Source organism: Babylonia areolata, chromosome 24, assembly GCF_041734735.1.
Source record: "Babylonia areolata isolate BAREFJ2019XMU chromosome 24, ASM4173473v1, whole genome shotgun sequence".
Lineage (NCBI taxonomy): Eukaryota > Metazoa > Mollusca > Gastropoda > Neogastropoda > Buccinidae > Babylonia > Babylonia areolata.
The window spans coordinates 5,523,649-5,550,944 of NC_134899.1; the positions used below are offsets into that span (position 1 = coordinate 5,523,649).

The 27,296-nt window shown below is 39.3% G+C and overlaps 1 protein-coding gene across 1 annotated transcript in view; it reads right to left on the reverse strand.

Moving 5' to 3' along the window:
• The window catches only part of LOC143299145 (cGMP-dependent 3',5'-cyclic phosphodiesterase-like), a 181,379-nt gene that overhangs the window by 16,455 nt on the left and 137,628 nt on the right, over positions 1-27,296 (reverse strand). The window contains exons 15-23 of the mRNA XM_076612274.1: positions 23,050-23,113; positions 20,129-20,210; positions 16,448-16,465; positions 12,074-12,134; positions 10,144-10,225; positions 9,309-9,343; positions 8,349-8,464; positions 5,533-5,610; positions 5-130 (exon numbers count right to left, since the gene is read on the reverse strand). Coding sequence (XP_076468389.1) covers positions 5-130; positions 5,533-5,610; positions 8,349-8,464; positions 9,309-9,343; positions 10,144-10,225; positions 12,074-12,134; positions 16,448-16,465; positions 20,129-20,210; positions 23,050-23,113 — 662 coding nt within the window. The remainder of the gene's footprint in view (positions 1-4; positions 131-5,532; positions 5,611-8,348; positions 8,465-9,308; positions 9,344-10,143; positions 10,226-12,073; positions 12,135-16,447; positions 16,466-20,128; positions 20,211-23,049; positions 23,114-27,296) is intronic.

The following is a 27,296-nucleotide window of genomic DNA, read 5'->3' on the forward strand; positions in this document are numbered from 1 at the left end:
TCACCGCAGGTGTACGTGTCTCAGCCAGGATGCGAGGTGGGAAGGAGAACCTGTTGAAATCCTTGTGGAACACCTGCACCTTGGGCAGGCCCTGTGTCACCAGCTCCTGGACTTCTTCCATAGGGATTTGCTGTCAACAGTGGTCACCACATGTGAACCCATGTGTCAAGTCTGTCATAACACGTCAACCTGTGTGTCGAACCTGTCATAACATGTCAACCCATGTGTCAAGTCTGTGTGTGTGTGTGTGTGTGTGTGTGTGTGTGTGTGTGTGTGTTTGTGTGTGTGTGTGTGGGTGTGGGGGTGTGTCTGTTTTCTATAAAATGCATTTTGTTTTAATCTAGGCCTTATTTATTTCATAGCTTTCATAATCATTAGTGTGCTTTTGCATTCATATGAACACACTGGATGTTTTCCATTGTCAGATAGCGGTTGATGTGTTTATTAAGGCATGTTTATAGTCAACTATGATGTAAGGTGCTTTGAGCAGCATTGGTGCTGGATATCACGCCATAGAAAAACTATGTATTATTATTATTATTATCATTATCATGTCAACCCGTGTGAGAAGTCTGTCATAGCATGTCAACCCATGCCTCTTTACTGTGACATGTCAACCCATGTGTCAAGTCTAACTGTTATAACATGTCAACCCATGCCTCTTAACTGTGACATGTCAACCCATGTGTCAAGTCTAACTGTTATAACATGTCAATCCATGCCTCTTAACTGTGACATGTCAACCCATGTGTCAAGTCTAACTGTTATAACATGTAAATCCATGCCTCTTAACTGTGACATGTCAACCCATGTGTCAAGTCTAACTGTTATAACATGTAAATCCATGCCTCTTAACTGTGACTTGTCAACCCATGTGTCAAGTCTAACTGTTATAACATGTAAATCCATGCCTCTTAACTGTGACATGTCAACCCATGTGTCAAGTCTAACTGTTATAACATGTAAATCCATGCCTCTTAACTGTGACATGTCAACCCATGTGTCAAGTCTAACTGTTATAACATGTAAATCCATGCCTCTTAACTGTGACAACATGTCAACCAATGAGCCCAGTCTGACTGTCATTAAATGTCAACCCATCTGTTAAACCTAACTGTCGTAAAATGTCAATCCATGCCTCTTAACTGTGACAACATGTCAACACCTGTGTCAAACCTGTCACATAAGTCAAACCATGTGTCAAGTCTAACTGGTATAACATGTCAACCCATGCCTCATACTTGTCACAATTCAACCCCTGTGTCAAAGCTGTCACAAGTCGACCCATTGTGTCAAAACTGTCACAAGTCAACCCATTGTGTCAAAACTGTCACAAGTCAACCTATTGTGTCAGACCTGTCACAAGTCAACCCACTGTGTCAAAACTGTCACAAGTCAACCTATTGTGTCAGACCTGTCACAAGTCAACCCACTGTGTCAAAACTGTCACAAGTCAACCTACTGTGTCAAAACTGTTACAAGTCAACCCACTGTGTCAAAACTGTCACAAGTCAACCCATTGTGTCAAAACTGTCACAAGTCAACCCACTGTGTCAAAACTGTCACAAGTCAACCCATTGTGTCAAAACTGTCACAAGTCAACCCACTGTGTCAAAACTGTCACTAGTCAACCAATGTGTCAGACCTGTCACAACAATGTAATTTCTTTTTTCTAAACTCAAGCTTTTTCCTCCAAACTACATTCAGCAGTGTTGGGGTGGGGTGTGTGAGATCAGCTTGCAATTCTGAGTTTTGTTTTGCTTATTCATGAGACTAACAGTGCATCTTTTAACACACTCTACACAGAGTCCTGCAGCAACAGAATGCCAACAGATGTTGCTTCCACGCTAAATCCATGAAATGATGTGAAATAGGGGCTCTGAAAAAGGGGCTCTTGTTTTCCGAGTTTTCTGAATGGGGCATGTAAACAGGTCAATGTGACATGTGTATGCGGGTGTATCTGTGTGTGTATGTGCATGTGTGTGTATGTGTGTATGTGTGTGCCGCACATGTGTGTGTGTGTGTATACAAGTGTGTTTTCTTCTTCTTTTTTTCACATTATGCAGCCACTGCTCCAAGCCACACTGAATCAATCCAACACACACACACACACACACACACACACACACACACAAAATAAATCTCATTCATCTCCCCTTTTTCCCAGTTTGAGCGAGCGAGAGAGCACGCAAGCGCATGAGAGAGAGAGAGAGAGAGAGACAGACAGAGAGACAGAGAGAGACAGACAGGGACACAGAGAGAAAGCAAGAGAGAGAGAGAGGGAACTGGAATTTGGGATATCATACAGGCAGCAACAGCAAAAGAGAGGAGAGAGAGAGAGGGGGGGAGACAGATACAGAGAGAACAGGAGGACAGGCTGAGGATTAAATTAATGATCAGCAGTAAAATAGCAAATGACACCAAAAGCAGATTACAGGAAAAGCAGGTTGTTACTGCTACTGAAGGGTAAAGGACACACACACACACACACACACTCACTCAAAGTGTTCTAACTAAAGCATCTGCCAAAAACACACACAAAAAAACAAAGAAAAGAACAGCATTAAGAAACCAACTCAACAAAGTTGAAATAATAAAGTGAAATAGAAATATGAAGTATACTGTGCAGCAGAATGACATCAGAGGTGAATCACTTGAGGCTCATATGTGACATACTTGCAATACCTATTCCTACAGGTAAGTTCTTGGGAAGAATCTTGTACATCTGTCACATCATTTTTATTACCACTTTAGATGTTTGTTAAAAGGTTAGAAAAAAAGGTCAGTGTGGTTTTTTCCTACAAGGGTAACTGTTTCTCACTGTGAAGATTGTATTATTGTTTGTTCTGAACGTGTTTTGCTTGTTTTTGTTTGTCTGTTCATTTGTTTTGATGTTGTTTCCAATAGGGCCTTATTGTGATCTATTATCATGACCACTTTCAACAAAGTGAAACTTTTTGTCATGCCTTTAAATAAAAAAAAGAAAAGTAAAGAAAAGATTCTGTACAGAAATTCTGATTTTCAATATCTCTGTTGTAATCTTGCAATTATAATCTTTGTTCAAGATTACTTTAAAGGGAATTTTAAAGTTACGTTCCTTCATAAAGCAGATTTTTTTTTTTCGATATTCCTTTAAAAGTTTGTTGTTTTTTCTTTTTCAAAAGTCCTATCCTAACAGGGACACACACACACACACACACACCCACACACAAGAGATCCTATCACAATATTCCTCCTATGATCCTGAAAATGCCAAACTTTCATCAAAAATTCCAACAGCCATGTACTTGTGATTATATGATCTTGTTTTTCTTTGAAGCCATCCACACAGAGATATCTGGAAAGAGACATCATTAGCTTCTGTCAGGCAACATTTTCTTGCATCTCTGATTTCCAGAATTTAGTGTGCTGTAAGTCAGTCTGGAAATATTGTCAGGCAATATTTGTTTTGTTTTTTTATCTCTGATTTCCAGAATTTAGTGTGTGAAAAGTCTGTCTCAAAAGAAGCACTGGCTTCTGTCAGACAAGGTATTTGTTTCATCTCTGATTTCCAGAATCTAGTGTGTGAGCAGTTTGTTTGGAAAGAGGCACTGTCAGACGTGATTCGTATTTTTTATATATCTTATTTCTAGCCTTTAGTGTGCAAAAAGTCCAGGAAAGAGGCATAATTAGCAACTGTCAGACAAGATTTTCTTTTCATCTCCGATTCCCAGAATTTAGTGTGCAATAAGTCTGTCTAGAAAGAGGCATAATTAGCTTTGTCAGACAAGATTTTTTCTTCTTCTGATTTCCAGACTTAAGTGTGTGGTTAAGTTCCTGTGATAAGACATGGACCACATGTTAAATGAACTCAGTTCTACCTCAGGGCTATGTCTCTGAGACTGGTGCACACCTGTCCTGACCAACACTGCTGTGTCTGTCAGGTGTCTTGTGGGACTGATGCAAAACTTTTCCAAAGAACAACATGTAACTGAATACTAATTGCTTAAACTCAAGAAATGCACATGTGAGCCAAATATAAAAGAAATACAAATTTACAACACAAAAAAAAGCTCTCTAAAATCATAAATTGCAACCTTAAACAAAAGAAAGAAGCAAATATAGGGCGGTGCAATCAGACACTTGCATTCCAATATGGTTGGTTGTCAAGAGTGATTAAAAAGAAATAAACAAAAAAAAGTTCAAACCTAATTTCATTTTCTATCACTGTAGATCCTTTCATCAAACATTTTCTTTATCCATAGGCTTCTGAATTCTTCAGAGGTCCTTTTTTCACCTTTCAGGATTTGGACAATTTAAACAAAATATATAAATATAGCCCCTGCCCCAACCCGAATTTCAGCTGACTGGAAACAGTATATCCTCATGCCCAGACTGAGATTCTTTCGACTCACTCAGGCACACACAGATACATACATGCCACTCCACCTCCTCCGATTAGTGGAAACAAAAAGATAAACTGGTGACAACCACCAGCAAAGAACAGACAAGCATTAGTCATAAACAGGTCCCAGCCAGAGGCCTAACTCTTATCACTGACCTGCATTTGAAACTTCAACAGTTCAATGGCTAGCTTATGCCGATGATGAGTATCTTGCAACTTCTTGTAAATCAGACACTGGAAAAGCACAGTCACACAGGAAATAAAACCAGAGATACAACTCTAAGAACTAAAAGACTAACTAAAAGACTGCAACACACAAAAAAAGAGCTTTTGATGTCTCCATGCAAATGAAGTTTCTTTTCTGCATTCCAAGATTTCTGTTAATTTTTCCATCAACATTTCAAACTGCCTTAAAAAAAAAAAAAACACAAACACTCTTTGATCATTTAACACCTCTAGTAGTTAAGGAAGGTCAGATGTCTCTTCACAACTTTCATCAACAGCTAATTACAGGTACCAAAACTCTTTCCAAGATCCACTGAAACTAAACTCATCACTTCAATTTTAAATCCCACTTCCTTTTATTTCTAAATTCCTAATCTGCAATATGTAGTCTTCTGCTGTAAAAACAAAACAAAACAACAAAAATAAGCCCCCTCTCCTTTATTCTTCCCAAAGACAACTGTGCAGCAGTTGCATGGAGACATCAACACAACACAAAGAGATACATCAACATGAATGAAGAAGAGATGGACTATCAAAATAAAAGCACCAATTCTGCACACCAAACTGAAGAAGGTTCTGGCAAGCTGGAAAGAAAACTGAAAAAAACTGGAAAGAAAAGACACACACACACACACACAGAGTCACAGTGTAAGCATCCATGAGGGGATGAGGGAAGCTGTGTGTCTACAGAGTACACTGCCATGCTACACACACACACAGAGTCACAGTGTAAGCATCCATGAAGGGTAGAGGAAACCTGTGTGTCTACAAGAGTACACTGCCATGCTACACACACACACAGAGTCACAGTGTAAGCATCCATGAAGGGTAGAGGAAACCTGTGTGTCTACAAGAGTACACTGCCATGCTACACACACCAAACAAGGCAGGAGCAGCACCAGCTCTGACGGCCGAAAGATTACCTTCATGTGGAACATCATCAGCTCATTGGCCAGACTGTTTCGGTATTGAATATCAATCACCTTTTTGTACATCAAAGACTGCAAACAACCACAACATGGTTAGAAGGCATCCACAGAAACCAATACAAAAAATCACGGTAACAGAAAACAATTAGCTTTCAACTGCTTAAAATGATGACCAGTGTATCATATATCCAAACAAGCATCACAAACTTTCATCTTCTGGAAATATTTCCACTCTCGAAATCAACACAAAGTGGTCAGTGAAAAAAAAAAAGAAGAAAAAAAAAGAGGGTGGGATAATCTTGTTTTGCAGTGAAAATATTGTTTTCATGGGGGTGCAAGTGTCCAAGTAGCCAAAACCTGGAAAATGAGTTTGCCTACATTCCTGATCTGAAAAGTGTTTCACACCAAAATCCAGCTGAAAACCAGGATGAAGCAGCAGGTACTAGCAGTTTTTATTGTGGTTTTTTATGCATAAAAATAATACATATGTTTCCTTAAATATCAATATAATTACTGTGACGACAAAAAAGAAGTGTGAACTGCATATATCGCTCCAAGTCACACTTTTTACTCATTGTCAAAAACGAGTGTCTGCTGAACAAAAAGTCTGCAGCAAAGGAAACGATTCAACCTATAGCAGCTCTTGTTTGACTGGCATTTACTGTTTTAAAATCATATTATTTTTTCAGTTTCAAAACTCTCCCTGTCTTTATCACGACTTTCCAGCTTGGATGTATGACTACAAAAAACTCCAGACACTTATGTAGCACTCCAGACAAAAACCAACATGCAGGCTAACTGGCTGACTACAATCCTGATACTGTTTTGCTAATATTAGTACAATGATAAAACAAGAAAATCTGTTTTCTTCTTTAAAACAATAATTGAATTACCTGTAAAGTTCGGTCTATAAGCCGCAAATTTTTACCCCAGCTTCAACCTCTGCGGCTTATACAATGACGCGGCTTATTTGCGGATTTTAACGATCCCGGGAGTGTCGCGTTCTCGTCTATTCTTAGCTGCCCTTCAACTCACCAAAATCATGATTTCTGTCCATGAACTTTTGGATGAGCTTCAGGATAGTGTGCCAACTGTTCACGTTTTATAAATCAAATCTGCACACATTAAAGCCTTCAGATCAGCATTCAGTTCTACTCTGCTCAAGCGTACACCCTCATCATGCTGAAAACGCGACGTTATGCCTATGATGCAGCCTTCAAATTGAAGGCGATCGACCTAGCAGACGACAGTGCAAGCGACGAACCAGCAGCGACCTCACCTTCATGAAGTGAAAGCGAGGCTAAGTCAGTGACAAGATGGCGGAGGAAGCTGTGCTGGTTCTCTTCAACTCGGACACTGATGACGAAGATTTTAGTGGATTCAGTGAGCAGGATGACGTTGAATAAATGTGACTATCCCTAAATTACGGATCTTATTTTCGTTGTGTTTATTCATTATTTTTTTGTGGCACTAGCAGTATTTTCACTTGCTTTTCTTTGTGTTGTTCTCGCTTGTGTTTATTTCATAACCTACAGTATCGACAGCTTTTTTTAGTATCAGTATGTGTTCCGGTACCGGAAATAAGTGCGGCTTATAAACCGATGCGGCTTATGTATGTATAAAGTTCAATTTTTTCCTAAATTTAGTGGGTGCGGCTTATATACCAGTGCGCTCAATAGACCGAACTTTACGGTACTGCCATTAGATTATGTGTATACTGCATAAATTGATCCAAACAACCTTTTGATTAGTAGCCTGTTAACTTTTAACTATTCCCATCTTTTCACTAACTCCACAGTTCACTGCTTACATATTTCAAACCTACAGATGCCAAACACATCACACAGAAACTGACTTTCAGGCAAGATGGCATGAAAGTGTTGTAAATATTGCTGACTCAAATCGGTCCTCTCTTTATAACGCTGGCATGCAATGAAAATGTTGGTAGTGTAGTTGGGGTGGTCGATCATAAATTTTCTCTATCTTTTCCTTTAATTGCATTTAAGAAATGGAATGTCACACTGTCTTAAGACTGCAACTTAACAATCTGGAATGATAAAAAAAATTCACATACAAAAAAATTCTGATACAGTGGCAAGCAAAAATATTTTTTCACAATCCAGAAATTCAGAACACTTGCACCCCTATAAACACTAAATAGTCATATCATGAATGACAGAAGCATATTAATTTAAGTATACTGTATATGATCTCAAATAGTAAAAAAAAAAAAAAAAAAAAAACAAAAAAACACCCACCTATATGTGTCTAATACACTGGAGTGGTCTGTTAATAAGGTATAAATAACTGAACACTCTCCAGTATCAACTGACCTATGATCTCCAGTATCAAGTGACCTATGATCTCCAATATCAAGTGACCTATGATCTCCAGTACAAAGTGACCTATGATCTCCGATATCAAATGATCTATGATCTCCAGTATCATGTGACCTATCTCTAGTTTCAAGTGATATGTACTCCATTATCAAGTGATATGACCTCCGCTATCAAGTGATCTGTTATCCAATATCAAATGTCCTAAAATTCCCAGTATCAAGTGACCTACAATTTTCAATATCATCAAGTGATCTATGATCTCCAGTATCAAGATTTCCAATAATTTCCAGTATCAAGTGTCCTGCAATTTCCATTATCAAGTGTCCTAAAATGTCCAGTATCATCAAGTGACCTATAATGTCCAGTGTCATCAAGTGACCTACAACCTCCGGTGTCCATCGACCCAATCTTGCGGATATCACACTGCAATGACATCCACCCACAGCTGACGTTCTGACGGCAGGAACTCACATGACTGATGCTGATGCAGCAGTACACTGCAAAAGCGGAAGCAATGTCTTCATCGAAAGTGGTGAAGTAGGTTCCCGTCTTCTTGTTGCACAACTGGGCCACCCCAAGGACCACACCTGAAGGACAATGTGTTCAAATCTTATGTCACCTGGTTCATTCAACAGCAGTCAGGGAAAAAACAAACAAACCCAAAACACTTTAAACTGGCAGTGATGCCATAACTATATGCAAAGCTGTTGAGCATGCGAGTGTGTGTGTGTGTGTGTGTGTGTGTGTGTGTCTGTGAGTGCTTATCTGTTTGTGCATGACATGATCATTTATCCTTCCATTTTTGTGTGTGTGTGCCCACACATGTGCGCGCATAACTGTATGTGTGCGCATATGTTTATGTGTGTGCACCTGTGTGTACGCACCTGTGTGTGCACATGTAGTGTGTGTGTGTATGTGTATGTGTGTGTGTGTGTGTGTGCGCGCGCTTGTGTGTGTGTGTGCGTCTATGCTTGTGTGTGTGACATGATCATTCATTTTTCTGTTTTTGTCAGCAATTTGACATGTTTTATTTCATTAGTTTTAATTGCTATCTTAGATTTTAATTTGGGCGCAAAATATGGATAATGTTACTTTATATTCTCCATGCACCAACAGGGGGCAAAGGATTAAATATTCTTGATTCTCGTAGACAAACATGCATGTATGTATGCCTGCTGTGTATGCCCATGAACAGACGTGTATAACATGGTGTATGTATATCTTTGGCTCTGGATGGCCATATCTGTAACAGACAACTTGTTTTGCTTCTGATAGTTCTAAAGTGTTGGCTCATTCACATATGGGCTTGTTTCCGATTCAGAGTGTCAAACTTTATTGCTGGGAACTCTCTTCCACTGACAAACAGAGAACACACAATCCATCCAGCCAAACATCAGGACGAAACAGAAAGAAGCAAATCGTTTCTCTCACCTTCCTCATCCTTGATGGGGAAGCACAGGATGTTCCTGTAGATCATAACATACAGGTATGTACATGGCATGTGCAAGCACACACACACACACACACACACAACACACACACACACACCATGCACATACATACACAGAGAAATAACTATAACTATATATATATATATATATATATTAATAGTAAAGAGTGGTAACTCTCTCCACACACAAGGTACATAACTTCAAGCCAATGCTGCTTACGCTACCAATTCAGCTAGCACACAGGTAAATAAAAGGTACACTGGAACAAACCCAGACACTTCCCCAAAAAGGAAGCACCAGGCTTGCTCTTATACCGTTCATTTGACATGTGCACACCTTTTACAGAACAATCCTCCATGTTTTTCTCTCACAGCAAAAAAAACCACACCAAAAACAAAAAAACACCTCCAGGAGATGATGTATATCCAAGATGGCATCCACGTTCAGTCACTCTTCTCTTTCAGCATGTAAGTTTTATATGCATGTTTATCACACGCATGTATTTTGAATGAAAAAAATACCAAAGAAAAAAAAATCACTCTGATTTGAAACATACACATTTCAAACTCAGAGGCCACATATGTGCATATGTATTAACATCATAAGTGAATAATAAACTTTCTTTGCATTCATTTCTGTTTACACCCCTATCCCCTCTAAAACAACAGAGCAGCATGAAAAAAAAATCTTAGGCCAGAAGCCAACAACATGACTAGACAGCATAATTAAAACAAGCAAGTTTCCAAAGCAAATCATTTTTTTTTTTTTCACAAAGATCTTCAGTCAGTGGCACTGGTTTTTGGTGAAAAACACACCGTGTTCGAAAGCCAGTGGAATCATCAATGCCCCTGTAGAACAGAGGGTGGGAGTAGGCATCTTTGATGTTCAGCAACGTTCCTGAAACAGAAAAGACAATCTGAAAACACACACACACACACACACACACACAATGTACATGAAGGAGCCATTAACAGTCAACACTCCCACACATAGCTGACAGATGTGGGCCATGTTAAACATGAAGTGATAATCAATGATCAATGTTGTTAACACTGATCAAGATATGCATGCTCACAGGGCATGCTGAAGTGCCTCACTTGATCTTGATGCTGAAAACAGTTGTGCTGAAAAAGAAAAAAAATGAAATGCAACCAATTATAAAAGTTTACAAACATAAAAAAAAAGTTTAAAATAATGAGTCCAAGTATATGCTTGTAAAATTATCAGAATATATGACATCCAAAAATGTGCCTGAATGTGACTGACTCCGCGGCCCCCTGCATACCTGAGAATAATTCACAGAACACCTGGTCATCTCTCTAGCTCACATGTTCAGTCACTTCTGACTGTTTCTACTCTCCTGTTTAGGCAGCCACACCATGTTTTCCGTAGTGAGAACAAGCTGACATGTTCAGGCTGCCACAACCCACCTGAAGCCATCGTGAATAAAGGGATCTTTAACATGTCTGTTCTGCATGTATATACACACAAACTGGATTCAGGCCTGCAAGTCTACATACCATCCATAATCTAGCATGAACTGTTGGTGTTTGAACCATGGACCTTGAAATGGACCACTGATGCTTGAACCTTCATCTAACTAGGCAATATCCTGTTATTGCGTCTCGGGCATGACAGCTCAACATAGATATATGCAAATTTCAGATGCCTGTTTACTCAGCTATGCTTGCATTGCATTCTGCTGTGTTGTCTTAAATTGTCTTGCATTCCATTATATTGAGCTGAATTGAATTGTTTTGTATTGAAATCCATACTGGTCTTAAACTGTCTTGCATTCCATTATATTGTGTTGTAGTGAACTGTGTTGCATTTCACTATATCATATTGTATTGAATTGTCTTGCATTCCACTATATCATGTTGTACTGAACTGTGTTGCATTTCACTATATCATGTTGTACTGAACTGTGTTGTACTGAAACCCATACTGGACTGTATGGGGAGAGCAGCTGAAATGCACATAAAAAATTGTCTGCATGATATTTGTTTACCTATCAGTGTCTTTTTTTTTCTCAAACAGAATTTTGCCAGGGACAACTCTCTTTGCCAGCAAGGGTTCTTTCGCATGTCCTAGGTGCATGCTGCAAATTGGGTCTAGGTTCATCATTTGACCATAAGACTATCACCCAGACCACCACACAAGGTCTGGTGGAGGGTAGAGCAAAAATCCCAATATTTGCAGGAACTGAACCCAGAGCCCTAACTTCCAGGCCAGGCGTTTGCCCACTAAGCCACTGCTTCACTCTCATGCCAACCATAATTCTTCTGGTAGTCCACACCATGGCATCATTTCCTGACCACTGTCACCACCATCATCATCATGATGAAAGTCCAAAGCCAACGATGAAGACGTCAGTGACTCCACAGATGGGAACACAGCCTACAGACAGCCGCTCAGTGGGCAGGCAACAGCTCATGAGATGACAGGTCTCATCTCCCTTCTTTGTGGGACTGACGCTTCTGGCTGAGGTCCTGAAGACATCTCTCCTCCAGCACCAGAACTCATTTGCAGACAGCCAGTCGCAGAGGTGCCACAGTCTGTGGCAAAGCTAGACTAAAAGAATCTTGGTAAAGTGGAATTACATGGGATAAGAGAAGAGACATATCGAACGGCAGGTTCTTCTTCAGAAAAAAAAAAAGGTAATGGTTTCCCATCAGATGGGAATGCAGACGGCCTTAAAAATCACCACAGATAAACAGGAAGCCAAGAGTGATGAACACCCACCTGTGGTTGCCACATGCCCTGCGATGCCCTGCGTCTTTGGGAGTCGGATTTCTGACTGCACCTGAAACCCATTCAAAGCACATTCTCACTTAACAGTCACAACAATGAACCAAGCTTGTGTGGCACACATCTGTCTGCTTACGTTCCCCAACCGCACCCACTGACACAGACATGTCACATGACACACATGTTCAGGGAGAAAGATGAAAAGGAGTGGGGGTTGTGGGGGACTGAGGGGTGGGGGCAGATTACAATGTTGGCAAGATGGGCACAATTTGTACATGAGGTCTGCACTTGGCAGATTTCTTGGTGTTTCTTAGGAAGCAATGAATGTCAAGCAACTGGTACAAAAAACTAACAAACAAAAAAACTGCAATGAAAATATTCGAAGTTGCACAGGTGGGATTAAAAGAAATTGTTCTTTTGAAGACAAGAAAGAGTGTAGTATATGAAATATCTGACACACAGTGGAAACGTATGGTGGGAGTAAATCCATCAATATAACAGTAGAACAGGGTAACCATTCTATACCAACAATCAAAGTTAGGTTTAGAACCGCAGCTCGCAAAACTAGGAATCGCATGACCACTTTCCGAAAAAAGAAAAAGAAAAGAAATAAAGACACAAATTTTAAGTTTAAATACCCATTGTGCCTTCTGCATTGTTGTGAACTGTCTGGAGCCTGACAATGCTGTTATCAGTCAGCATGGAACTGCCATAATTTAGGCCAGAAATCAAACAAGCGTGGGTGGAGAGGACTGATTTTTGTAACACTGACAAGTGTGCAGCCAGGGTCCAGGGTCTGCTGAAGGCCCATGGTGGGGTCTGACAACTGAAAAAGGAACACAGCGCCCTGCCAAAAAGCACCACACACAAGTTGCTGTGTCTCCAGTACAGTCACTTTTCAAAGGTCATGCCAGCACAACTGAACAGTAGGGAGTGTGCTCAGCTGAAAAGTCTACTGACAGAAATCTCCACTGCAAGAATATCCCAAGACTTTCCTTTCACTGAAACTTACTTGAGTCACTTGGAACATGACACACACCATCATGCTACACCCGGCTGATCATTTTGTTCATCCATAAATCATACTTGTGATTTCGCACGGTCCTTTAGAAGCCAAGTATTCCTCGTCTTATCTTTCACATCACTGTTGACTGTGAGTGTATTTCACTGTACTTCACCGTTTTAAAGAGACATGAAACTGAGAGACTACTTTACAGAACATGATGGAGAACAGAAGTGCACGACTAAATACCAAAGTGAAATAAAGGGGAAAGTTAAGAAAAAACCGCGGAAAATCTTAAAAAAAAAAAAAAAAAAAAAAAAAATCTTCAATTGCCAAAATGCCAGCAAGGAAATCTGCGTAACACAGATGCACTTCCACTCATGTCAAAGCATCACTGATAAGCCACAGCATGCAACATTCTAAAGAAACGTTAGATGGCTTTACCCAGGTAGGCAGCCTGTTGCATAAATGACCCCGTGTTTGTAAAGCGCTTAGAGCTTGGTCTCCGACCGAGGATAGGTGCTATATAAGTATCCATATCAATCAATCATCCAAAAGAAAAAGGCGCTCAGCTGACATCCCTGTATCAACACTGTACAGTGCTAAGATCCTTATCAAAGTGGAATCATCTGGTCCACTACAGAAGGCCAACAGAAACGAAATGGTATTTAATTTCACTGAAGTTACAAACAACTGACTACACAGTTAAGGTTTCATGCACATGCACCCACTACATACACACACACACACACACACACAGAGACACACATACATACACATTTACACATGTGTACATGCACACACACAGACACAGACACATGTATGTGAGCACACTTCAAAACAGGATTACTATTTTCAAGACAGACACACTATGATTACAATACAATCCAGTTGAACAAGCAAAGTAACTTTCACACACATACATGCACACACTAGAATCATTTGGATGTTGCAGGACATATCAAAGGCAGACACATATTGACACAATCCATTATACAAACAGAAAACAAAGAAATCAAGTATCATACTGTGTTAAAGGAGGCTTTTGGTACTGGTGTATGCTTCAGTTTTTCATGTGTGATTATCTTGGTGTTGGTCTGTGTGCGCTTCTGACTGTCTATGGCGAGTTGTTATAGATGCTAACTCAAATGCAAGCATCCAAGTACATTTGAGTATTTGAATAAAAATAAATAAATAATAAATAAATGTGCACGCATGCACAGCAAAATATTTAAGCTTTTAAGTAAGAAATGCAAAAGTTTTTTTTTATTTTTTGTTTTTAGAAATCTTCGCAAGGAAAAACAAGTTTGTCATATTTTCATGATTGCAATCTCACTGAAAGAGAGAGAGAGTTATCAGTGTGACTTGTAGATGTCAAAATGTGGCTTGTCTTATTTCATTTACAAGTTACACCAAGAACTAACATCAGATTTGACCAAAACAAATCAAAACCACTAATTACATTCAATAACAGAGAAAAATAAATACATAATTGAAAACCATTCATCATATTTAACACCAGTCTTGCACAGAAATTGCAGAGAATACACAGACTTTAACAAACAACAAAAAAAAAAAAAGATTTAAAGTCAAATCATAGTTTCTGATCCAAAGTACTAAGACCATAATATTCTCTTACCGTATCATAGAAAAAGGCAGAAAAAAGGAATTACAAATGTACCCGCTTCCAAAACAAAATAAGCAAGTAGTCAGAAACAGTCACCATATCTTTCATAAATAACTCAGCTGATAAGGCAAACAAATCAGAACATATGATGAAATCTATCAAAAGCAAAACAATGGAAATTTGTCTTATTTCAGTCCTGTGTGACAAAAAGATTGTTTTTAGGTAGCTTTGGTTTTAAGAAACAGCTCCAAAGTTTAAACCAAACAAAAAACAAACGAAAACAAACACTTTTTTTCATCTCTTCTTTTTAGCAGTACACATGCTGAGAAACTGACTAAAAAGATGAAAGCTCATTGCAGACATCATATAAAGTATCTTCTGAACTTGGTTTATGTAGAAAGTTTTATTTACAAAAATTAGGTGACAGGGAAACAAAATACCTGCTGTCAATGTCAAACAGAAGTGGAAAATAAAATTCCAATAACTTGAAAATTCAAATTTCTTTTAACTGCCTTATGCCAGGCAAGAGGAGCATGATGTCAAAATCATGTCCCCCTGCCTTCTTAATCAAACTGTATGTGGACAAGTTCTTGATTTTTTTTTTGATTTTTTTTTTTTAAAGCACCTCAGCTTGGTACAGACAATATCATTACCTTCTGACCCCTACAAGACAGAATCTGGTGGATTCAATTACAACAAAAACCATGTGTCACACAAGATCCATTCGGTCACAATGGAAAGCGTCGCCCCAGATCATTTCAACCACAACAGAAACTGATTCACAGTCACAACAGAAAACTGTGCTGCTAGGATAACACACAGAAAAAAGTGCAGGTTTCAGAGTCTGTGAAGACAGATGCCACACTGCTATTTTCTGTTGGGAATACTGTCAATACTACTGGTGCATCTCTAAGTAATACTGTAACTAAAGTTACTACCATCTGATCTACATGACTATGATTCTACCACTGTTACAAATGGGCTACCACACTTTACAAACATGTCTATATGTACTTTTCTTGCAAAATGGTCATGACGTACCTTGCATTACAAATATCTACTACTCTATCAACACATCAGAAAACAATAAACTTGTAAGTCAATCAGTGCTACGCATGTTTCAGCTTGTTAAAAATGCTGATTGTTACATGGACTTATGCAATACATTTTCATGATGCTGAAATGTGTGAACAAAATAAAATCCACCCTGTTTCCCAAACAAAAACAACCGTAACACATCCACTGAAAAACAAAACACTCCCCCAACATAACCCCATATACACACAAAACTGAAAACTGGCTGTGAAGTTCTGTTTGAATTATAAACCCTAAATAAAAGAAAACAACCATTTCTTAGAGATGTCCATGAAATGAGCAGATGGCATTAAAAAATAAAAATAAAATGTGCAGGAAACCATGACTGTGAAGTGACCAAAATGAGAAAAAAAAAAAAAAAAAAAAAAGAGAGAGAAGAGAAAATGAAAATAAAGAAAGACAAAAGCTGAGGAGATGGCTACTAAAAAAAAAAAAAGAAGAAAAGAGAGACAGAATTCAGAGAAGGGAGAAGAGAAAAATGGATCTAGAACTCCTATGGAAAGAGTGCCCAACAATAGCTAAGCCACAGCAGAAGCCCAACGGTCCACACACACAGCTGAGTGTGACAGCTGAAACAGATGGATGGTGCAAGTAAGAGTGACAGGAGTTTCTCAGAACATCAAATCTGATTCCGACCGCTTACCCCGTTCCGTAACTGCCACTGAAACAAGGTGACAACATTAGGAATTATTACTTTTTTTCTGTTGGATTTTTATTTTCCCTATCATTACTGTCTTCTAATTCCTTTACCCTATTTTTTTTTTTGTGGAAACATCTTTTATGTGTTATATTATCTAAACAGTTGCCTGAATTTCAGTGTTTTAAAACTTGGTATTTAAGTACTGTGCATACATTCAAATTTCAAGGTACAACTATAAGCTTAAAAAAAAAAGAAGAAAAAAAGTAATGAAGCATCTAATGAGCTGAGTTTCAAGGATATTAACGTGAACAAACCTGAAGATACTAGACTGACAGAATCTTATCAAGTAACAGTAACTAGCACTGAGATGGTGAGTGGTTACATTTGCTTTGAAAGACCATCATTCACTGTTGAAAATTATGCGCATTTCCCCTTCTGATGTCTGGAATCTGCGTTTTAAATAGCCATAAGCGCCCAAATGAAAAATATATTATAATCATATCAGTTTCTGTAATGATTCTTGACAGTAAATCACCACATTTCAGATAAACAGTCCACTGTCCACCATCTTCTAACTGTATACAGAAGGATTCATAATGAGCACAACAACAGTGGTTAGAGCACTGGACCTTCAATCTGATGGTCCACCGATCGAATCTCAGAAGCAGCGCCTGTCGGGTTAAGGGTGGAGGTTAAGTTTTCAACGCATGTGGGAACCAGCTAGTCGTGATCACCTTTGTGTGAATACGCATGCAGATGATCCAACACTCAACATCTCAAGTTCTTGTAATCCATGTCAGTATTCTGCGGGTTATGGAAACACGAATACATTCTGAATGTGGACTATGGATGCCTGCATAGCAGGGTAATAACTTTTGTACAAGTAAGCACCCATTGGGAGATAGGGATGAACTTGGGGAGAACTACAGCCTGTGACTATACAAGTTAACTGCTTCGAAAAGCGCACAGTGTCAATAAATTAGTACAGATCTGGTTGGATAGTGAAGGGAAAAATGACATTTTATACAGTGTAAGACTGCTGTTATTTTATCCCTCAGTGACCTATTTGTTTCAAACAACCCTTTCTTTTCTTTCCCCCTTTTCAGCACATGTGTAAACAAACGATGAAACCAATCCACAGATAATGCGAACAGAAGATGTGTGCTTGCTTTGTTTGTTTGTTAATCTGTATGTATGTGCCGCAACACTTGGCTTATATCACAGATTGACATAAGTTTACATTTGGGCCAACAGCAAAGTGAGAGTTGTATTATCAATGGTTTCTCCAGTCAATGGGAAATCATTTACAGCTTAGTCTTTTGTGAAAGATTATGACTCTCAAACTTGGAGGCAAAATTGCACTGGCTGTTAGTGCTGCAGCCTTGTGGGCTGGTTGGCCTTTGGGAACCATCCCAACGCCGACTGTCCTAAAACCATCTTGGCAGAGAGAGTGGGGATGTAACTTGGGCAAGACACTCTCCGCTATAATCAAATTCTAGCCCAAATAGGCAGAACAGCAGTTGCCTCCTCTACTGTTCTGATGGTCATAGTCGGACACGACTGACTATCATATATATATATATATATATGTGTGTGTGTGTGTGTGTGTGTGTGCCAACATGTTCGTGTGTGCATGTGTATTTAAACTGTCTACATTTTTGTTTTTGTTATTGTTATCATTTCTTTAATGTTTCTGCTACATTGTTTCATTCACTTTATGGTATGATCTGTTCTAAATGTCCTCTCTTACTTATGTCTCAAATAATATGTATAAATTTGTGTGGGGTGTTTGAACAAATGCCTTCAGAGCTATTGTAAAGTGCATGGCACTTCAAGAATATGTGCTCTAGTGAGACGTCTTAAAAAAAAAAAAAAAAAAAAAAAGAACAAAGAAAAAAAAAAGAAGCAATGAAATGAAATTTCAAAAGTACTCTGAGTGAAATGACTTGGATCCTTGATTGGGTTTGAATGTGTAGGCAGAGGAGGTGTGTAGGCAGAGTTGATGATCTGCGTTTACAATGATTACACACAAACCAGCACAGACCAAACATTATCACATAAGATGATCTGCGTTTACAATGATTACACAAAAACCAGCACAGACCAAACATTATCACATAAGATGATCTGCGTTCACAATGATTACACACAAACCAGCACAGACCAAACATTATCACATACTGTGCCACAAAACATTTAATGATGATGACTAATGTCTGTTGTAGTTGCTGGTCATCTATTTTCATGCACAGGATGCATAAATTCTCATGGCTTTGACGTTCTATTGCACTCTCTCACATGCACACAAACAGGTCAATCGTTTTTCCGGCAATAGGGGTAAAAGAATACCATGGCAACACAGAGGGAAAAGGAGAAAATAAAGAAGCACTCAATGAAGTGATCAACCAACAACAAAAATATCACACCAACGTTCAAATAACAATACATTCTTTATTATATTCTGAGAGGACATTATTTGTGCATCCAAAGGCTCACACCACACAACCTCTCAGCCTACAGCTGAACCCAACAACGCATGAACATGACAAATGTTGAACCAAATGATTATGTGTCCCCGACTGCCAAACTCAAGAAAAAACGAAAACCCACAACTAATCTACAACTGAATTAGTTCTGGTTGTTTTCATCAGCCTCCACACTCCATCTCAAACAATGACTTTTCTGGCAGCTCACACTGAGGAGCCGGTCTGGATGAAACAAATCACCTGCTTGGACAGACCCATGACTTGTGTTTACTTATTCCAGTCAGTCTTCGTTCATTCCAACACACCAGACTTCAGAAATTCCACAACCACGCTCTGTCAGATCTTTCAGAATGAATATGCTCAAGAAAAATTCATGACATGAGTAGCAGAGCAGTCAGTCTTTGGTAAGTGTTGAATGTTGCTGTTGTTGTTTTCCATGTCAGGCTAGCATCAAAAGATTTTAACAGAAATCCTAAAACATCTTCCAAAAAAATACATTTATTGTACGTTTAATTTTGTTATGATCTGGAAACATGTACAGTTCCAGCCTCCTTTCATCATCTGATCATTCTGACAGGAGTTGTCAAGGCAGACAGCATGTCAATGTATGAATTCATTTCTGTTCATGGGCAGTCAGATGACAAGCTTCATTTCATTTCTTCACTTTATGTCTGGCTTGGGTAGGTCACAGTATGGTTAACCATTTACCAATATTTCTGGCTTATTTCTGGCTTGGGTAGGTCCAGTATGGTTAACCATTTACCAATATTTCTGGCTTATTTCTGGCTTGGGTAGGTCCAGTATGGTTAACCATTTTCCAATATTTCTGGCTTGGGTAGGTCACAGTATGGTTAACCATTTACCAGTAGTTTGGGGAATGCCAACAGCAACATTCTGAGAACAGTCTTGAAGATTTTATGTGTCTGAGTTCCACATCTGTACAGTGGATACCTCTGCAAAACATTCAGGGCTGAGAACACATCCAATGAACAAAAGTAATGACTGGACAGGTGTGTACCACTGACTGACAACATTCTTTTTCTTCTTTTTTTCCAGGTATTCCTGCACTGGCAAACATGTCGCAGTGTTACAGCACATACATGCACTACACCCACACTGACAATGATATACTGTGTGCAACCAACTGGGAAGAACAGAATACAGCTACACACAGTGAGCGCGGTGAGGGCGGCGTTACCTCTTTGTTGTTGGTGGTGATGCCGTCGAACACTGTCGCCACCAGCTCATCCGAGTCTTGGTCAATCAGGAACACTGAACATCTGTGAAACGAGAGAAGGCCATCAAACCATACTGACCACAATTTTATTTCTCCATAAATCTGATTAAAAAAAACCCCAAAAACCCAAAAAATGGCCCAATCCCTTTGATGTTGTTGACAGCCAGTCACAAAGACAGTCCCAGTACTGCGCACATGAGACACAGAGTACCTCCATTTGTGGCAGTCACAAATAACACGTCTGTATAAGTGGAGGTCCCTAATGACAATTTGAGAATAAATGTAAGAAAAACACTTCATCTTTGGACAGCACACTATGATAAAGGTCAAAACAATTATTTCAAATGTTTGTGTGTGTGTGTGTGTGTGTGTGCGCTCGTGTACATGCGTGTGTGTGTGTGTGTGTGTGTGTGTGTGCATGTGCAAGCGTGTGTGTCTGTGTGCGTGTGAGTGTGTCACGGAAGCTGCGATACATAAGAATGTGTGTGTGTGTGTGCAGGAGGGGCGGGGGAGGGGGAGGCGGGGGTCAGTTACATGAGAGATGGGGAGTGTGTGCGTGTGTGTGTGTATGTGTGTGTGTGTGTGTGCGTGTGTGTGTGTGTGTGAGGTCTTGTGTGCATATATATGTAGTGCTGGGCCTGTGCACATTTGTTTGTGCTTTCATATCTGTGAGACTGATTATTTGTTGCTATCTGTGGTGCATGTGTGTGTGTTTGTGTGTGCGCGTGCGCGCGTGACTGCGTGCTTATCTACATTTATTTGCTTCTTTATTCATCTATTATTATGGTCTTTTTTTTCTAAATACATATTACATTTCTTTATTTGCTTACTTATTTCTATCTATTTTCTTAATTAATTTATTCATTACTTTGATGATATCCATCTATCTTTTTATGTATCCCTTTTTTTCCCCTCAAGGTCTGACTAAGTGCATTGGGTTACACTGCTGGTCATGCATCTACTTAGCAGATGTGGTGTAGCATATATGGATTTGTCTGAACACTGTAATGCCTCCTTGAGTAACTGAACTGAACTGAAATGAACTTCAAATGTGGAAACAATTATTTCATGCTGTATGATCAATCTGAACCGCACTAAAATTAATCAATTTTCTTTCAAAATCTGATGTTTAACATGGGCATAGAATTATCTTCCTGTGACCTCTGGCCAACCATTGATGTTTCACAGACTACGAAATCGTGCACACGTTAATTGTTTTATACTGAAAAAAGTGTCTTAAACTTTATGAAAAGCAGATGTTGACACAGGCCAACAAAAAACCAAAAAATATCTCTGCTGTGAAATGAATCTTTGGTTGGGTAAAAAACAAACCAACCCAAACAAACCCAAATACACCATAGTTTTCAACAAGACTTGGACTAACTACATTCTTAAACCACCATTTTCAAAGATATTCTCACTGCCTACATGCTCCACATGACCCTTACCGCTGATTACAGAATTAGCAAAGTTCAAGAAATTTCAGCATTGCATCTGTACAGGCAATTTTGATATCAATGACATCAGCAGAGCAGTCACCAACTTACGTTTCGCCGACGATATTGACGGCCTAGCAGGAAAAGAAGAGGAGCTAGCTAGCTTAGTGGACCACCTTGATAAAACCTCTAGAGACTATGGCATGCAGATCAGTGCAGAGAAGACCAAACTGATGACCAACAACACCAATGGCATCAGCACTGACATAAGAGTGAATGGCCAGAAGCTAGAAACTGTCCACAGCTTTAAATACCTGGGAGCAATTGTGACAGATGAGGGATCCAAACCCGAAGTACTCTCCAGGATTGCACAGGCGACAGCAGCGCTCACAAAACTGAGGTACATCTGGAACGACCGGAACACTGCACTCGGCTCAAAGATCAGACTGATGCATACCCTGGTGACATCAATACTCTTGTATGCATGTGAATCGTGGACCTTAGCAGCTGAAATAGAAAAGAGAATACAGTCCACTGAGATGAGATGCTTTCGAAGACTCCTGGGCATCTCCTACAAAGATCATATCACAAACGAAGTTCGAAACAGAATCAGGCAAGTCATTGGGCCCTACGAAGACCTGTTGACCTTGGTCAAGAGACACAAGCTCAAATGGTATGGCCATGTCATGAGATCATCAGGGCTTGCCAAGACATTCCTGCAGGGCACAGTGCAAGGAGGGAGAAGGTGAGGCAGACAGAGGAAGAGATGGGAGGACAACATCCCAGAATGGATGGGCTTGAGGTTGAGCGATACAATCAGGAGGTCAGAAAACCAAGAGGATTGGAGGATGCTGGTTGCCAGATCACCTGTGGCGCCCCAACGGTCCGCAAGACTACAGGATAGGTGAAGGTGAAGGTGACATCAGCTTCAGAGAAATGGACACCTCCATTACAAGTGTCCTTCAGCAAGGTACTGAAGGTGAGGACTGGAAACACTGCCCATCATTCCTGTGCCCCACTGCCCGTGACAAAATGGTGACAGCCACACAACAGATGGAGCTGGGTTCCAGTCCAACACTGGACTGAGATTTTTACTCCCCCTCCTCAAGACCTTAAGTGGTGGTCTGGGCCCTAGTCTTTTGGATCAGCTGATAAACTGAGGTCCCGTGGGCAGCACGCACTTAGCGCGAGGTGGCAATAAGGGCTGTCCTTGGCAAAATTCTGTTGACAAACCTACTTTGATAGTAAAACAAACACACTTGCCGAAAGAGAGAGATAGAGAGAGGGAGAGAAAGTAGTGCTGAATTGTGGCAATGCATTCTCCCTGGGTCAGCAGCTTGAATTTCACACAGAAAAATCTGTTGTGATGAAAAGTAACACAAAGTAACAATACAATACAGCATTTGTTCACTGCTAACCGCCAACAGAAGGATGAGGTGGTATTACCTCTCTGCATCAGTCAGGTTCCTGGCCTCTTGCATGATTTCTCGCAGCAGCTTGGTCAGGTCATCTGGAAAAGTCAAGACAGTACTTCTTTCACTAATCAGATACCAAACCACACTGTACGTCACATTAAAATCGCCTCCATCAAACACATGTTCTGAGTGATCACGTGACAGTGTATCACATTGACTACACAGGAATAACAGTTACAGCATCTAAATTGCACTCAGCTCATTTACATAATGCAATGACCTGTAAATTAACCCCTAGGCTGCCTATATGACGCGATAACTCGTCATGGCAAGCATGTCCGCTTCGCTGCCACAATGACAAGATAACTCGTCATCAAAATATTCTGACTTTTCCCTGCTTTGCGTTCAGTTCACTGACAAAAATGCTGGTAGCTTTAGCTTGGGGAAACTTTCTGGATTCTATTCATAGCTAGAAACCCCATCTACGTCATGAGGCAGTCCTTTATTTGAACATTTTGGTTGGGTTACTGTCCTAGTGTTTGCCTGGATCCTCTCCTCGCTCACTGAACAAAATGTTGGACTGGCGCCGTGCTCAAGACATGCGATCGTAGCGAACTAAATCAACCAAGATTGCTTTCTTTTGTTGATGCTTAGATGGAATTGAAGCGTAAACTCGATGAAGACAGTGATGAACATTTATAGGACGATTTGATAGAAAATAAAGGGAGCAATCAAGAGAGTGGCCAAGATACGACTATCAGTGAGTGATGCCGGCTGTGCAAACCTTAGCAGATGGCAGAAAGTGACTGAATTTTTAGCAGGACAGTGTGAGCGATTTTCTTGGCACTCAGCCAACGCGGTCTGATGATAACTGGATAAAGTGACTGTGAGAGGGGTGAAGAGGAGGGGGGTGGAGACTGAGGGGGCGTGGCCTCTCATCCACAATATCACTTGGAGAAGTCACAATGCATTGTATGTCTATCTCTTTTTAATTTTTTTTTTTTATTGTGGTTGTTCTAGTATGATTTTGTGTATGCAGATATCCATTTGTCCAGAAAATATGATATTTTAGTGCAATTAACTGACTAATGTTAGTAATGAACAAGTTGAAAATGTGACAAAAAAACAAAACACTGATTTCAAAACTACAGCATGTCACTAAAAATATATAAAATGGGAAAACATCATGTGTTTTGTGTTCTTTATTCATTTACCTTTCAGAAAATATATACTTTTATGGGTCTTTCTCCAATAACAAAGAGCACAGAATTTTTTGAAAATTTATACCTGTTTCTTGTGGAAAAAACCCTAGCAAACAGATTTCACTTTAATCTTATTTTCCTGGCAGCGAAAGGGTTAATGACACGCTTTCGTAAACTATAACTCTGTGTAACAACAATGTGCATGCACATCTTGTGCCAAGATTGACTGACTTTTCACAAACAGAAAACAAGCAGCATTTCTTATCACTGTTAACTAACATTCAGTCATTTAGTGATGGATTGGCATATAATGTGGGCACATACATATGTAATTGAGGAAAGAAGGGAATAACCCAAACAGACTACTAGTGTCCATTCATAATGTGAACATAACACTCACTGACTGTTTCCTTTATGTGGTATGTAAATGCGTTTATATCAATGACATTACTACACACATTTACACAAACACACTAAGTCATTTAAAAACACTGACATACCATCACAAACGCTGAAGACTAAGTACAGCAAGAAAATGTCCATCTTATAGACGTCAGACAGATACTAGGAGGCCTTCGTCAATGTAACAGAATTAACGCTTCATGAGTTGTTATTAAAAAAAATAATAATAAAAATTTATAAAAATAATAAAAAAAAAGTTCTGAAAAACGAAACTGTGCACTGATTGTGAGTGATTTAAAAAAAAAAGAAAAAGTTTGAAGCATTTCACTTTCAGAAGTGCTTGAGATGAAGTCAAGTGTTACGTTCGGACACGGAACACATGTTCTTCCGTTCTGCTTTACGCAGATAATAAAATTTCTTATTCTTAAAATAAAAAAATTATAAAAAAAAACAAAAAAAAAAAAAAAAAAACAACAACAACAAGGCTTTCTCCTGAAAACATGGTTCTGCTGTTGATGCATACAGTCTTTTTCTTCTTCTTCTGCCCAAGGACCCTACTGTTCACTGTGTGTTCTGAACTGTTACCAAGAAAACCATATTAATGTCTCTCATCTTCATCCATGAAAATGGGGAGGTGCTGGGTGGATATCTTAACTTGGCCATTTTGTTTCATTTTTTTCTTCTCTTTTTGAGAATCTGATTATTTACTGTCCATGTCTGCGAGTCTTCGACAAAAGAAAATATTACTCCCCATGGAGACAGACCTGGAAAGATTTACTGCATTAATAATTTTTTTAAAAATTGGGAGTGGGCAGGGTGGTGGGGTTGGGGGGGGGGGGGGGGGGGGAAGCTCCTTCTCAATAATCACAGTAATTAAAAAAAAATGAAGGAAAATGTGAATCAAGTAATAACATATCACATAATGAACAAATCAAAAACAGCAAGATCCTAAGTATATCACATCTCCCCCCACCCCCTTCTGAACACATTCCATGCCGTAACATCCCTTTTCGTCCAAAATATGAAAACCAAGTGGACAAAAAGCAAGATAACATGGAAAAACAAACAAGAAAGGAGTCATGCCAAAAAGTGACCCAAAGAGTGCATGCGGGTGATTTTCTGATTCTTTTAGAGGCAAAGCCATCATGGCCCATGTAATTCTTACTGATATTGCCAACAACAACAACAACAACAAAAAAATGATACTAAGAAAAAAAATCAATAAAAAGAGGGAAAAAAGAAACACCCAAAGTTTTTGCTGAACCAAAAGTTGGGTGCATTATTATATTTTTTCTTGACATTATTTCTCACAGTCCTCTCAACATTGATCAACATTTCACTATTCTGACATGCACGGAAATGTAAGGATTGGAAATATCACAGTCTGAACCTTTTTCTGACTTGATGACAGCTTTACAGCTCAGATATTTTGAAACAAAAACTCCAAACATTTGTCAAACTCACTACACACAAACCAACATGCTGGTGCGTTGGCCATCGAAGGACCAGAGTAAAGCTATTTCAATACTTTGTTTATTTTTTTCATTTGCATTGTAAGTTATTCGTTCAAATTGTTGGTTTGGTTATCAACCACTAAATATCAGTAAGCATTCAATTTTTTTCTTCACTTAATATTTTTCTGAGGAAACAAATGATCAGTCTGGAAAGCCAAAGAATGCATCAGTTCAGTAGTTTCTCAAGGAGGCGTCACTGCATTCAGACGAATCCATATGTGCTACACCACATCTGCTAAGCAGATACCTGACCAGCACTGTAACCCAGCACACTTCAGACTTGAAGGAGAAATATACATAAACATTTGTGTGTCACAAGCACATGCGTAGAGAACCTTCAGTTTAACAGTGACTAAGGCCAGGCTGCAAGCTGATCACCATGGATAGGGCTTTTACTGACAACATGACCGCTTGGGCTAATGTAAATAGTATAAGACATTCAAGAGTGCAAAACATAGCAGCCTTTTTATGCTTTAAGTCTTGAAAAAAAATGTTGTGATGAGTGGGATCTGATAATAATTAAAAAAAAAAAAAAATTCCCATTGAAAATTGAAATATGGCAGAATTTTCCTGTTCCTGGCAAATTTACACATCAAAGTACCTTCCTCACCAGAGCAAGTTATCATTTTAATTACAAGTGAATGGGATTTTTTATTTAATGTATCAATTTGTTAGAAGCTGAAGTTTAGTGAAAAGGAAAAAAACAAAACAAAACCAGTCTAATGATTGTGGTGCTCTTCCTGGCAATGCACTTTCATCATAACTGGAATGTGTGGAAAAAAAAACAGAAGTCATTTTTTGCTGTCCCAAAGCCATAGCTGCTGTGATCAAATATTTCCAAAAAAAATATTTTGTTCATGTTTAACACACACACACACACGAACAACCAAAACGAGCCAATCTGATTACACTGACTCACTGAGCCCCACAAACCCCAAAACAAAACTTCCAAACAACTTTGTTTTATTTTGTACAGAAAACAAAAAAATCAGCCAAACCAAACTGTGCCATCACTTCCATTCCCGTCAATGTTGATCCAAAGTCCAACCTTTGAGACACAGAAAGAAAGAAATGGGCTAAAACAGCCCAGTAAGAAAAAGACCAAAACAACTGAATCGAGTCCAAAGATCCTGGATCATCTCGGACTGCCTGTAAGCCTC